Source organism: Lissotriton vulgaris, chromosome 2_1 (genome assembly GCF_964263255.1).
Source record: "Lissotriton vulgaris chromosome 2_1, aLisVul1.2, whole genome shotgun sequence".
Classification (NCBI taxonomy): Eukaryota; Metazoa; Chordata; class Amphibia; order Caudata; family Salamandridae; genus Lissotriton; species Lissotriton vulgaris.
The window spans coordinates 1,463,574,396-1,463,589,415 of NC_141687.1; the positions used below are offsets into that span (position 1 = coordinate 1,463,574,396).

At 43.8% G+C, this 15,020-nt stretch overlaps 1 protein-coding gene across 4 annotated transcripts in view; it reads right to left on the reverse strand.

The window, feature by feature from the left end:
* Positions 1–633: 633 nt before the first annotated feature.
* Positions 634–15,020, reverse strand: part of SLC37A2 (solute carrier family 37 member 2) — a 926,772-nt gene continuing 912,385 nt past the window's right edge. For all 4 annotated transcript variants that reach the window (XM_086957324.1, XM_086957323.1, XM_086957320.1 and 1 more), the window contains one exon: positions 634–1,007. In XM_086957324.1, coding sequence (XP_086813450.1) covers positions 992–1,007 — 16 coding nt within the window. In that variant the 3' untranslated portion in view covers positions 634–991. The remainder of the gene's footprint in view (positions 1,008–15,020) is intronic.

Consider the following 15,020-nt stretch of genomic DNA (forward strand, 5'->3'; position numbering starts at 1 on the left):
TACATGTATCCCATTCATACAAACACACTTTTATACATGCCCAAATCCCACACTCCCATTGACACACATGGAAGCACGGTCACTGTGCCCCTAGCCAAAGTATCTGGCTCAAATGACACTAGCCTTAACCACTTAACCGAGGCGGCAATTACGCCGCAGAGCGGCGGTTTTTATTGAGTGGGAGGTAGTGCTTGAGACGGCCGTTGGCCGACGGGCGCATCGAAAGTCAATGGAGCTGGGAATGTGGGTGTCTAGTAACAATGTGCCAGTTGTTTAGCCTTCAGTAGCTCACCATGACTTTCACGGATCAGATGTAGCGCTCACTACAGAAAAGGTTAGAGACACCTGCGCCACTGACTACTGAACGCTGAACAAGAAAGAAATCGCTATCGTAGACCTTCGTTTGGTACTCAACATCCACCCACTTTGTGCTTGTACTAGACACTTGAAAGTGGCTGCTGTGTAACGTGTGTGGTGCCATTTAAAAACAAATGGAACAAAAAGGATGCACTCTTCGTCTTGGTGACTAATAAAATTACGAAGGGCAGAGAAGCATATAAATGGGGTTTTGCTTGGCAATAATAGTATTACGTCACCCTCCGGCTTTCAACCCAAAATATGAAACAGGCGGGATAAGTTTGGAAACTTTTTAATAGAGAAAATGACAATCAACTAAGACCAATAATTACCAGACAGCAGTCAAGTTTTGACAATCAATAATTACCCGTTAAAGTACAGTACATGCATACGATAAAAACGAGGATTTCCAATATTCTCTGGATTTTCAATGCTACCCGTACAGAAAGATGTGCAGATGATTAACACACGTCAGCGTATTTTATTTTTTCATGTTTGAATTTGAGGGTCTGTGCGACTTGCTTTCTTCTGCCCACCTTTGAAGCAGCAGCATCAAAGACAAACAGTCAGCACAATTTCACTGAACTCCAAGACATCCACGTTGTTCGAGAAATCCATGTTATTAATTAGCTGCTCAGATTTCTTTAAACCTAAAAGATGAAAACAAAAACGACAGTGTGTTTTCAGAGGGGCTTGTTAAACAAAAATATACGCCAGTGCTGAGCTATTCAGGAAGGCTTCATTACGACTGGGAAGGAGTCATTTATTTTCACATCCGTAAGTGCATTGTAAGGAAACATTATATGTCCTGTCATCCTGCTATTAAATCATAAATAAATTCAGGTGCAGCTGTACAAGGCATTCAGGCTTTGTTTTCTGCCATAAGCCTCATCCATATGTAAAGAAAAACAAGCATTTGCAATGCAATAGGTCTCGCGTTAGAAAAGTTTGAGCTATTGGTATTGCAAATGACAATTTTTTTATTTATGTGTTGGTTTTGAAAATAGATACATTAATAGCTTTATCATTTACAATGCCAATAGTTATAACTTTCGCAAATGTGACACCTATAGCATTTGTAATGCAATATGTGTTGTATTTATGTGACTTAGATGTATTGATATTACAAATACGTCGGTAAACAGGTCACTGAAACATCCAAACAAATACACCACGAGAAGATGAGGCATTTTTTCCAAATGAGCAAGTAATGATTGAATGAAAGGTGTCCAAACTATCTGCCATGATTACTAATAGGAGCAGAAATGTAGAACACAACATATATTTAGGCTAAGAAATGCATAGAAATGGAATCAAAAGTAGGAACAAACTATGCAGGAACTTTCAAGAAATATAAAATGTCAAGCGTGGGTCTCTGAAACCCGATGTTTTGTTGTTTTCCTACCAGGCAGTGTAGAAGTCTGTTGTATCTTATGTCTTCCTGCTGCTCAGCTAGAATGCATGTAATGTGGAATGTTGGATGAATGGAATGTTAGAGGTTTGTGAATGTCAGTTGGGTGAGGTCTGAGTAGCAGGACAGCTGCTCCTGATGGGGTTATCGCTTTATCTTATTATCTAACATCTTAACTTAAATAAAATAACTTACTTAATCTACATGGAAGTACCGGCATCTTTTTGATTACATCAAAGTCCGGTGGGAAGCGCTGCCAGTGCTGTCCCTTTCACAGTGCAGCAGTTCTGCTGACAAGGGAGGGGCAGCCCAACTAAACGCACTGCAGTACTGCATGGCCCCTGTATCTTTACAGAGCACATCAACTCTGCGCTGCCGCTGTAAATATACAGATTTATGTTCCTCAACACGGTTGTTGAACCTTGAGAGGTGCACCACCCACACTTCTGACGTCACCCTTGTTCTCAAGTACTAGTGACTCATTGAGATACTGCACTGAAATGTTGAGACGCTGAGTCACTTTTAATTGAGATAATGGCAGTTCTGCCGAACATAATACCAACTCAATAAACATATAACAGCCCATGTTTGCCAACGTGGGCGACTTTGTTAGCTATGTCGATTACAAATGGGGACCACTTTCTATTTTGTGACTAGACCTATGTTTTTTGTCCCAGTCCGACCATGCGAAGACCTGTTGAATGGATCTGTTACTCTTCCTCATCAAATAAACACTGTAGCTGAAATTTGTTTTCTATTGCCGCGAGCGCTTGAGCTTTCAAAAGCTGAGATTCAGTCACTCCTCGGAGCAAAAATGAATAAAAGGAGCGATCACTGGGAATGTTTGACCATCAACCAACTAAAGGAAATGGTAAGCAGCAGGGCAGGAAGGGACAGGATTGCAACAGGTAAGCGAGGGAGAACAAGGAAAAGAATAGAAGGGCAGACAAAAGAGACAGTTAAGAAGAGAAGAAAGAAGAAACCAGAGTTGGGCAACTTGTTTAGGACATGATTTAGGTATTAAAGTTGCCACTTCAGTAAAAGCCGGTGACATCATGTCTGGGAACAGATGACAACAATGAGGATATAGCAGAGCATGTGTGACAGGAATCGAGGAACAAAATGCTAAAATAACAATACTTCAACACAGAAAACGAGGTAGAGATACCATAAGAAAAATCATCCAAAGAAATAGGTGCAGCAAAGCTTTTTGAATTGGATGTGAGGGCTATCTCTAATGTCGTCAATTCTCCAAGAAGAGATGCAATACCTAGTCTCTGTGTTTAAGAAGCTGTATTTTATGTAACTATGCCTTTTACAGGTGGCATGTATATGACTAGAGGTTTAGAAAGCATAAAACTGAGAATCTAACAGTCCGCGGGCAAAAAGTTAATAGGAAGTTGGGATGGTCACAACTGACAGACATGCCTACTCTATGGGGAAGGAACCACCGCCCCCAATCCCTCCGAACAATGGGTGCGGGGCACCCAGAAAATAAAGAAACTTGGTGCTAACAAGTTAATGCTACATAATCCCAGTGTGGGGCAGAATGTAGGTACATCCATCAATTAAGCAAGTGTGATTAGGGTCACACTATGTTGCACTGCATTAGTCAGTCACCCAGCAGGCACTTCAGTTAGAGAAGCCTAGTTCCTAAAAAGTCATATAGTTCAAGGGAAATCAGGGAGTGGCTCAAGAAAAGGAACTCAAGTTGAGGTGGGTGGGTGGCTGGAGCACACAAATGGAGAGTCATATTATTACATTGTACATTAATGCAGGGAAGCCTTCTCAGAGGGATTGGAATCGTATGCACTTGCCATTTAGTCAGATTTGATAAACTATCTGTAGTCAGCTGAAGACAATCCTAGCATGAAGACAGAAAGGAATGTGAGAACTGTATGCTTATTCTTAGTATTGCAGAATTTAACACCAAGAAGGGGACTCTCAAAATCGCCAGAAAAAGAGGACTGAGTTGCGTTTTAGACACCAGTTGAGGAAGCAAAAAGTTGGTTAGTGAAAGTAAAAAAGGAACGAAGCCCTTCTGCGGCAAGTCAACAACTTCAGACTGGCGCAGGATATCTCATAGAAATATTATGTGTTATGTTCAAATGTTTCAGATCATTTTTGTTGTAACAATACAAGACAACACTTGTGAGTTGCAGGTGATGCAACATTATTTTGGCTGAATGTTCCCTGAATGGCTTAATGGAGCTTCCACCCCTTCTCTGCACTCCCAGTATAATAGGCGTCTATGCAATTTAGATTTTTTGCCTCTGTGCACAAGAAAAGTGCGTACACTCTGGACCTGTAGAAAATGGATTGAGATCCATAGCAAAGCTCTGTGGTGTGGTCTGGAGGAGCACACCAAACGGACTGGAAAATACTGAATGCGGTGGCAGCAAATTATTATAGATTTAGGAGCTGGCTTTTCTATCTGCTGGAGGAGTGGCCTACTGGCCTATCCTCTTTAAGAACAAGTTACATGCCTTCAGTAACGCTCCTTTTAAAAAAAAGAAACTATCTAGATGCAGATTCCTCACCTTTTCAATATTCCCCAGGTAACCGACTGAATCCCACGGCGGGCAGTGGAGGCTTGTGGCTCTGCACCGAGGCTGTTCTTTGGCAATGACATGCAGGCTTACATAGGTGCCACTCCCACATGCTGAAGACCTTTGCTTTTGAGACGGTCTACACCTCCAGATTCAGAGCCATAAGGTAAATTGGTGTGCAGAACCCTAGACTTGGGATCTTATTAATGGACACAGTCCAATCACAGAACTGGGAGAATGGGAGGGTCAGTGAGAAATCTAGATAGAGTCTCTACCAGAAAGAGCATTACCAAAGATACGTAACTTACTCTTCTGATAGAGACTTCAAGCTGCAGATTCCCGACCTTTTGAATAGATACCAAAGCGATACCTATTCGGAGGTAGGAGCTGAGAATGGACTCAAACCAGAAAGTCATGCAGGACCATGTGGGAAAAATGCCCGAAATGGCAAACCTGAGTGCCCAGGCAATAATGGTTCCTGAATGTTTTTAAATATGGCCGTGTAGCCACCTGGCAAATATCTACAACAGGGTCTCTTTATGCCAACGCAGTGGTAGAAGCTTTGGCCCCAGAAGAATTAGCAAACAGTCCTTCCAGAGGCTGCTTTTTGGCCAAAGCGTGCAAAAACAAAGATGGTTCTGTTGGATAAGATTCGTCATCAATTACCTAAAGCAATAGTAGCACAAATGCTTATGAATTGAATTCTTACTGTGGAAATTAACCACAAAACATGTAGTCCCAAATAACAGTTATTGGATGAATGAAATGTATTCATAGTCATTAAGTAGCAATAGGATAGGATAGGATGTGGATTTGTATAGCGCGAATTGTTGCCCGGAGGCGTCCAAGCGCTGAGAATACCAGGTCCGACCAGAGGAAAAAAACACAGAGGGAGGGAGGGAAGTTAGACTGGATGAAATAGGAAGGTTTTTAATTGTTTTCGGAAGGTCGTGAGGTTAGAGTTGGATCTTAAGTGCAGTGGGAGGGCGTTCCAGGACCTCGCCGCATTGTAGGAGAAAGACCTACCTCCAGATCTGGATCTCCTTACTCTCGGAGTGACTGCTAGAAAGGACTGGTCTGATCTTAGGTTCCTGTTGGGCCTATAGTGATCGTTTTTTCCCGCAACCTGACCCATTGGCAGAATACCCGGATGCAGCTTTTCATCAGTAGCGCTTCCGGAATTACATGCGCATAACAGGAATTAGATGCGCTCGGCTTCCAACCCCATTCGACATCAAGTCGGCTCCAAGACTCGGGTTTTTAAAGCTTGAACGCCTGGCGAGCGAGGCGTGCACGTTGTCACCGCAACAATTGCTCCACATCATAAAGGAGCTATCACGTGATCGGCGGCTTCATACAAACGCCCACGCCATAGAATTTTAACTCATCAAAAGAAAGGATTATTTTTATCGACAAGCAACGTTCACTTCTCCTTTTAGGATTCCTATATCATACGCTAATGTTTTAAGGTGCTGTTCAACTAATTGACTGGACCCCGAACTTTAAACATATAAAGTCCGTTTTCAGGGTTTGTGTTCACGCCCTGGACTTCACTGTGTGTTTTTATAACATAGCCTAAGTAGAAGAGAATTGCAGCATCGCCCACGACCGCTGCCTACTGATACTGACACGAGTATTAGAATTTTGATGGTTAAAGTCCTGATGAAGGCATATTGTATATGTCGAAACGCGTCGACTGGATGCCATCTAACCTCTTTTTAACTTGTTTTGTGAATACATATGTATCATTATATTGCTATTTTTATCAATTGTGACTAATGCACTTACTTTTAATATTCCTTTTTATCAAATTAAAAAATTATATTTTTCCTAACTGTACTAGTTTGTTTGTTGAATCTATTGTGTATTTTCCTTAGTGTATGCCTGGGATTGTTACGTTTCATACATTGTTTACCCTGTCCCAGGATATCTATCCTTATCAGGGGGTCCTTGTTACCTACAGTCTCTTAGGTCCTGTGTAATCCTGGGGCCAGAGTTCCAGAAGGATTGGTGGGCTATGCACATGGCTTTGAACAAAACCCTTTGGCGCACAGGTAGCCAGTGGAGAGAGACTAGCCTGGACCTGACTGACTGTCTGCGAGGGATGTCAAGTAGCAGACGTGCAGCACAGTTTTGCACTATCTGCAACCTCCTCAAAGTGGATTCTGGGGCTCCAAGGTAGAGGACGTTATTAAAGTCGAGACAGGATTGGATCAGGCCTTGTACCGCTGCTTGTTTGGCTTCCATAGGAAGGAGGGGGAAAATTTTCCTCAAGCATCTTCATGATGCCGAAGCAGGTGGCCGAGAGTTTGGTGGCTTGTACATCGAAGGAGAGAGATCTGTCCATCCATATTCCCAGACTTTTAATACTGTTTTTGGGGGTAGGTGGAGGGCCCATGCTGGGTGGCCAAAGGGTGGGCGGGAGGCTAGGGACCGAATTGCCGAGGACCATAAGCTCGGTTTTATCTCCGTTTAATTTTAAGGATGATTGGGACATCCAGGATTTTACCTCCTCTAGACACTCTCTGAGTCTGCTCTGTACAGGTAGATTGGTCTCCTGTGTTAGGGAGACCACCAGCTGCGTGTCGTCCGCGTAGGAAATGATCTTGATCCCGAACGGACGGACGACATCAGCTAGTGGTCTCATGTACAGATTGAAGAGTGCCGGGCTCTCAATACATCATATGATCAACAATATGGTGCACCATTTGTGCTAAGTGAAAAGGTGTATCAAAGAAAAATGTAAATTGTAAATTGATACTTGTATAGCGCACTACTCACCCGCAAGGTTCTCAAGGCGCTTGTACGAATACCGCTGTGGAACTCATCCTGGCTTTCCCTGTGAGGCGTCCACTCCTGGGCACCCCCAAGGTGGAGGCCAGGCATCCTTAGCGTTGTGGGGGCCATTGTGGAGATAAAGCAAGCTATTGCCCAGAGTTGCAGAGTGGGACTCCATGATTGGAATAGGCACAGAGGCGAGAATTATCAGGTCCGTGGAATTTTGAGCCCAAGACCCGCCGAGGCGGGGAATTGAACCCTGGTCCCGGGCTAGACCTCTGCATCAGGGTCTGCCGCTCTAACCATTGAGCCACACTTCTCCACGAAAAAGAAGTGATTGAACATATACAAAAACAAGAACACAAAACCATTCAGATTCTTTGATGGCCCTGTCCGCTATATCCACATTTTCAGTTTCTCATAGATAAGATACATTTCATCTGCCTTTAAAAACACATAAATCAAAGTTTCGGTACGGGCATTATATGAACTGTCAACGTTTCGACCTTCTTAGGAAGCGTGTGCCTTCTATGCATCTTTCAAGGTCATCACCAGGACAAGGGTATGGAACAACCTGTGTATTAAAATATACACTGTTAGGCCCAATTGATCAGTGAGTGCCTCTAAAACAAATATGCATTTCACCTGGAGCTGAAGAAAGGCATGTACAACCTTCTTTGGGCGCTCTAGAAGAGCGTGTTTCCCTGTACTGATAACATAACGAGCTTAGTTAAAAAATGAAAAAACAATAATGTAAGCACTAGGTGGTCTGATAACATGTGTTAAACTCACCTACTCTATCGGAAGATGTGTTCCTCTCGGTATCAAAAGTGGTGGCTTTAGTTGCTCCTCATGTAGAGGGGCCATATATAAGGAAGACGTTTACAAATCAAGTATAAAACCTAAATGTAAGACAGTAACGTGACGGCAAAAATATATGCAACAAAGGATTCCAGTTACCAATTAGAGTAAAAGATGCCGGTTAATTAATTACATGCATCTCTTCTCAATCGGACATTCAAAATAAGATATGTAAAATGAAAAGGAAATTAACTAAATGGGAGCAATTAAAAAACAGCACGAATGAAGGGTGCTGGAGGTCTCAGTTCAACAGGCCTCCTTGGACAAGGGAGAAGTGGCATGCCAAGGTGGGCATGCACGTTTCCTGCTTGGAAATCGCTAACTCCAAGATGGCCGCTGGAGGGTCAGTGGTCCATGCTACACTGGAGCCAATAATCCTTGTTATAGAGATATAGGTACAAGTCAAAAATTCAGAAATGATGTGTCAAAAATGCATAATGTTCTGGAATACCACCATGTGTCAGTGCTACAGTTGTGCACAACTGAGAAATGGAATGTTGTAACCGAATGGGAAATGTTCAAAACAGCTATGGGGGCAAGGCCAACTCTGTGACATCAGTAGTAATATTCAAATATATATATTTTTTTAAACTTTATTTTCCATTTTCGCATAGAGTTACAATGTCAGAATGCGTGCTACATAACATATACTGTAGATGATGGCAATAAGGTGAGCGTGCATACAAAATATTTCTCAAAACGTGTTACATTACAGGAACGTTAATAAAGCAAAAGTGTGTACATATGGAGATGTGAGTGCAATATCAAAAAAAAGGTTCCATCGTTGACACTATAACATAAATGCAGCAGGGCTAACTATCAAAGACACTCAGCTGACATTTCCATATATCAGCGAACTAACCATCAATCAAAGTCAAACATCTGCATCTTATTTATACCCCAAAGTCTAATCAGCCAATTCCGTCGGGTACAATTCCACTCTCCGAATGCGACTGGTGTGCAGCGTTAACCTTGGTGATGTAGGTTCGGTATGGGCCCCAAATGTCCACCGGTCTGGATGTACTAGGGACCTGAGTGGAGTATTCTTCACAGTTAGTGTTACAAAAAGCCATGCTTCCAAGCCATGCCTTCAGCTGTGGGGGTCGTCTACTAGCCCACAGCAAAGCGATTTCCCTCTTGGCTAACAAGAAGCTCGAGGCCGCAAGTTTCCTAACGACACGAGGGAAGTTGGATACATAACCTACCAACGCAATCTCGGGGATAGGCACCAGGTGCATGCCCAATATATCGCTTAGAGTTTTGTGTATCTGAGACCAGTATTCATGAGGAAGGGGGCATGTCCAAGAGAGGTGAGCAAAGTCGGCAAAGGGGGCCTTACATTTTGGACAGTGGTGGGGACAACCTGGGTCAATTCTCTGAGAACGTGCAGGAGTATGATATAGTCTGCAGAGAAATTTGAAATGAAGGAGTTTGTGTCTACTATTTAGGGAAACTTCTTTGGTAGCCCTACAGCACCGCCCCCACTGGTCGTGTAGTAATATTCAAATATAATTGTTTGACCCATTTTTAGGGCTCGCCTGCTAATGCGCTTGCGCATTGCTGGCGAGCTATATTGGGGCTTAACGAGAGCTTAACCATCTCGGCGATTTGATGCTGTGCCCGAGAAAAGCAAGCTCAATGCTCAAGCGCATTGGCAAAAAGCACGGGCACATCAAAGCCACCAGCCTCCCTCCCACAGGCATCTCAAGCTTCCCCCAGCGTGTGCTCGGCCTCAGGCCGGCATTTCTCCTCCCCTAATTATTCACTGCACGGCCGGCCGGCACATCAAAGGCTGCTGCTCCCCGTGCGTCTCGTCACCCTTCCTCCCTTGTAATTATTTACTTCACTTTTCATGGCCGCCAGGCCGGGACTCACATTTCTCCTCCCTCCTCCCCTTTCATTGCCCAAACCGGCCTTACTCTCACTTTACACGGCCGCCAGGCTGTGTCTCGCGTTTATTTTAACATGGCAGCTTTTGCTTATGTAACGTCCTCCCTGTTGCCTTAGCACATTATATTTTATATTTGTAGTTTGGGGCCTATTTTTGCTTAATGCCTGACCTTCTCATTATGTAGCCGATGGTGAGTTGTGTGCAGGTTAGCAAGATTGCATTGGCCCACTGTGCTGATACTTGGTGGCATGCTTTGGGAGAAAGGGAACCCCTGGCAGCCATCTCTTTGAACACAGTTTGTAGGGCGTGTTTGAGGTAAAAAGCAAAGACTGTGTGTAGAGTTTGACTGCAGGGGGCCAAAGTGTAGCTTCCTTTGCACAACGGACACCCTTAGACCCCTCTAACTTTGCATGCCGGGATTTGTCAGCAGAGCACCTACCATACAATAGTGAAAGCCACGCATTTCTCCTCCCCTAATTATTCACGGCAGGCCGGCCGTACTTTCACTTTCACGGCCGCTAGGCCGTGTCTCGCGTTTCTCCCATGAACACTCCTCAGCTTATTTACAGTGTTTGTATTTAGTATATGTAGGCCCACGTGTGTTTTTAGCAAGGCTCCAGATCTGTGAAAAGCCTACTGCAATATACCTCAGCCGTGTCTAAGCATACTCATCTCTAGGTAACAAGCACTGGTCGCATTTGCTGTTCCTTCATGTAGCTTGACACTTATCTACAAATCTAATTAGCAGCAATTATTTACTGACCCATCTTTTACGTTCACGTTTGTTTGATAGGACTGTCGTGTATTTCAGTCGCTTAAATGCAGTGACCCGTGTAAGAGCTTAATGATTCTTTCTGTACTCTACGGTAGTGGTTTGTTATTCTTAATGTTTTATTTGTTACGAGCTTTAATAGGGCGAGAGTGTTATTCACCAGGTGTAGACATAAAAGTTCTCATCCCTGGTTAGCGATTATCGAGTATATTTGGCAGCTCCATGTTACTACTAAAGGCTAAAAATAAACTTACATAAATTGAATTACAAACTTTTAATATAGTACCAATAAAAAATACTAAAAATAATCGTATGCAAGTATTATTTATTTACAAAATTTATGAGCCATTAGTAATTGTCACATCAATAAATGTAAGACAGGGAAAAAATAAACATGTAGCTTGACTAATGCTATAGGTATCACATTTGCTAATTTTAGAACTATTGCCATTTCAAAGAACAAAATTAATACTTTAATTATTTGTTTTAAAAAAAACAATAATTTTACAACACAAATAGCTCATTGTGAGCCCTATTGCATTTCCAATTCTTGTTTTGAAAGTGAAGGCCATCTCGCACCAAGCAGGAATCTAAGGACAAACAACTGTGTCTCTTAGATCTGAATGCAGTTTGGTTTTGGAGCAATCAATACTATTGCAAGTTGAGTTTACACTGTGAGCATACATCATAGGGTCAAATCTCTAATTTTTACCAAAGATTATTGAAAACATTGGGCTCCATCTATAATCTGAATCAAATGGCACAATAGCTAGATCTTTTTGGATCTGAACCCCCAGTGTTATTTCAACAAATTGTTCACCAGGGACATATATCCTAGGGTCAAAAGTCACAATTCATACCAAAGTATCTTAAAGGCATTGTGTTTAACACAGGTTTGAAGAAATTAGCAAACAAGTTGCTGTTATTCAACAATCGGTGAAATTGATTGTATAGATCTCTGAGAAGAGAATGGGTATTTTTCCTTCCTCTCCACTTTTTATAGTGGTTTGCAGTCTTTTGATTGAACTGGCTATATTCTCCAAAGCTACAAGCTTTCTTTGTTAAATGAGGACTCAAATTTTTTTTTAAAGATTTGATTGTATATATGTTTCTTAGACTTACGAAGTGGTATGTTCAACGCGATGCCTCACAGTAACTGTGCCTGTTTGCAATTTAAAAAATTCCCACTGTTTCTTTTGTTTTCTTGCCCGAGCTGCTCTTTCCCTCCCATTTGCCATCCACTTTCTGCCTCCTGCTTGCCCCACCCACTGCCTATTCCTCCTCCCAGGACCTACTTAATCGAGACCGCGGAGCCGCCGCGTGTAGCAGGCATACCACCGGCATGCCAAAGGCAAACGAGTCTGTAACCATCCGCCCCTGGACTGCGCCCAGCACCAGGAACCCTGGATCTCCCACATCCATCAACCACTACCTTCAACTCCTTAAAGAGACGAAAAGGAATGCCCTAGCCAACTGCATCCAGGCCAGCTTGAACCACAGCAAATAACTCTTCAACATTGTCAGAGAATTTTTCAACACCTCAGCCACTGAAAACATAATCACCCCTTCCTAAGAAGTCTGCAACATGTTGGCAGGCTTCTTCCACGACAAGATCTCCACCATCTAGAAACACTTCGAACCCCAACCCACTGCTTCTGACACCCTCAGCCTCCTTGCTCACTCAGACGCAAACGTTGACCATCGGATCATTGTCTGGGACCTGCCCACAACTTCGAGCACTTCAGCCATCATGCACTCTTGACCACTCAGGACAACAACGGATCACCATCCCCACCAGATGCTCAACCTTGAGAGCAAGACGATCAGCAACCAACTCCCCAGCATCTTCAACGTATCCATCTTCACAGCCACCTTCCTCGAAGAATGTGAACATGCAGAAGCCAAACCCCTTCTCAAGAAACTATCCTCTGACTCCAGCGAATCCGAGAACTACTGTCTCATCTCTCTACTTCCCTTTACCACCAAATTCCTTATGAAAGCCATCAATCGTCAACTCACGGAACATCTGAAGAAGAACAATCTTCTGGACACATCCATCCCAAATTCCGTTGCAACCACAGAACCGAAACTGCCCTGATCACCTCTGGAGACATCAGAACCTTCCTAGACTGAGGAATAATGGTGGCCCTGATCCTCATTAACCTCTTAGCAGCATTCAACACCGTATCCCACCATACCCAGATAAAGAGGCTTCATCACATCGAAGTCCAAGGAGATGCCCTCAAATGCATCACCTCCTTCACTGGAAGAACCCATGGAATCCAACTACAACCATTCACCTTGAAACCCAAGAACATCACCTGGGGTTCCCTCAAGGTTTGTCCCTCAGTCGTACACTGTTCAACACCTATATGACCTCCTTGGCTAACATCGTCCTATTCCCTGGATTAAACATCGTATCCTACGTACACACCTAGCTCATTCTCTCTCTTTCTGAGAACCGCTCCACACTATGGCCAACTTCCACTGTTGCATGACCAGCATCGCCGACTGGATGCCTGGCTCAAACTCAATACAGACTAAACGCAAGTACTGCTCTTTGGGTCCAACTCCTTCCCTTGGAACTACTCTTGGTGGCCCTCCGAACTAGGACCTTCACCCACCCCAACAGACCATGCAAGCAACCTCGGGATCATCCTGGACATCAAGCTCACCAAGAAAATCCAGAGCTGGACTTGGAACAGTCCCCATCGGTTTTTTAAATAATATCTTTTTATTCGTTTTTTTTTAATTCAGCACAAAACCCAGAAAACAAATAAGCACAGATAACATCTCATTACTTTTCCGATGGATAGTACAGTCATGTATAACATTGAGGCCACATACAGTAGGTGGCTTCTCAATCCATTTGCTTTTATGGCTCGGCAAGCAAATACGGTTCCACATTATAACAATCAGTAATTCTATCTCCATCGTTTCCCTTCCCCCAGTCTTCCTGTGTCCTCTTGTGTGTCATCCTTTGTGGTGTTTGTGATCTAGGGGTTCTCTTTCCCGATGACCTGCGCTCACCTCACCCTTCCCTTCGGCCAGCACCGCATGTATGGACTCCCCCATGTTTCCTTCCCAGGGACGTCCAGTTTGGCTGGGTGCTCAGCTAGATGTGCCTGCAGTGGATCCTATATCTCGTGTGGTCGGGAGGTAATCAGCATCATTTCGGCATATGCAAGTAGTTGCTCTTGGCAGAATACTAGGTTGTGCCTCCATTCCTTAAACTTAGGGGTTCTTCCCTTCGCCCCATCTGCAGGCTATTCTGCGTTTGGTTAGTAATAATCCCAGCAAAACTTATTTTCTGACTGAGGGTTTTATCTCTTCTGTGTACCCCAGCAGCACCGTCAGTAGGGTGTCCAGGATTGGAGAGTCAATCATCTATTCCAAGGCCCTCCAAAACGTTCTGGTAGTTTCCCTGAATAGGCTCACACTCCCATGCCAGGTGTGGGAATCCAGCTCCTGTTTTGTCGCATCTATGACAGCGGTCATTATCTCAGAGCTGGAATAGGTGAAGCCAAACCGGGGTATAACATAATTGATGCAAGTATTTAAAATGTATAATACATGATCTACTACTAGCCAATATCTTCCCAGTTTGCTAGCAGCAATATCTCCATTGTTCATCACTAAGAGGGATCCTCAAATCCTCATCGCAATGAGCTCATGAGCTTAGTCTCTCATCAGGGCTTGTTGTCTGAGTGGTGCGGTAAAGCATGGAGACCACGTGTGTGGGTGGAGAGCTTTGTAGCAGAGCGGGTAATGGGGCCAGGATTGTAGGCTCAGTGGGAAAGTCAGGGGTGACAGCTCTGACGTCCTGCCATAGCCGACATACAGGAATAAGTCCATTGGGGTTGGCTGATGATCTCAGAAAAATGCTTCATGGGTATGAAAAGTTCCGCTTTCGTATAGGTCTCCCCATGTCAGCTTCCTGGTTTCTTGAAGCATTTGTCAGCAGCTCACCTCATGTGTAACTGTGAGGTCCGGATGATGCTGCGTAGGTGTTTGTAATCGCTTAGCGATGTTCTGCCAGGCTATGATTGTGAAATCAACTGTAGTTGGGTATTTACCCCTAGGCTTCGTGGAGGAACCCAGAAATGACGTGGTCGGGTGGGAGACATGTATCCCTGTCCACAGCTAAGTGTGGCATATACGGTGGGGGTCGTACCCAATGCGCTGCAAAGTGTGCTTGTGCGCACTGAAAGAGTTACATATAGGGTGTCTCGAACCCCCACTGGTAAAAGGCTGGGTCAGGACTTCCCATTTCAGTTTGGGTTGTTCCCCTCCACGTTAGGCGACTCAGTTGTTGTCTGAGAGCTTTGAAAAAGTGCTTGCTGGTTGCATTGGGAATATTAATGTAGAGGTAGAGTAGTTTCGGAAAGATTATATTTTGAT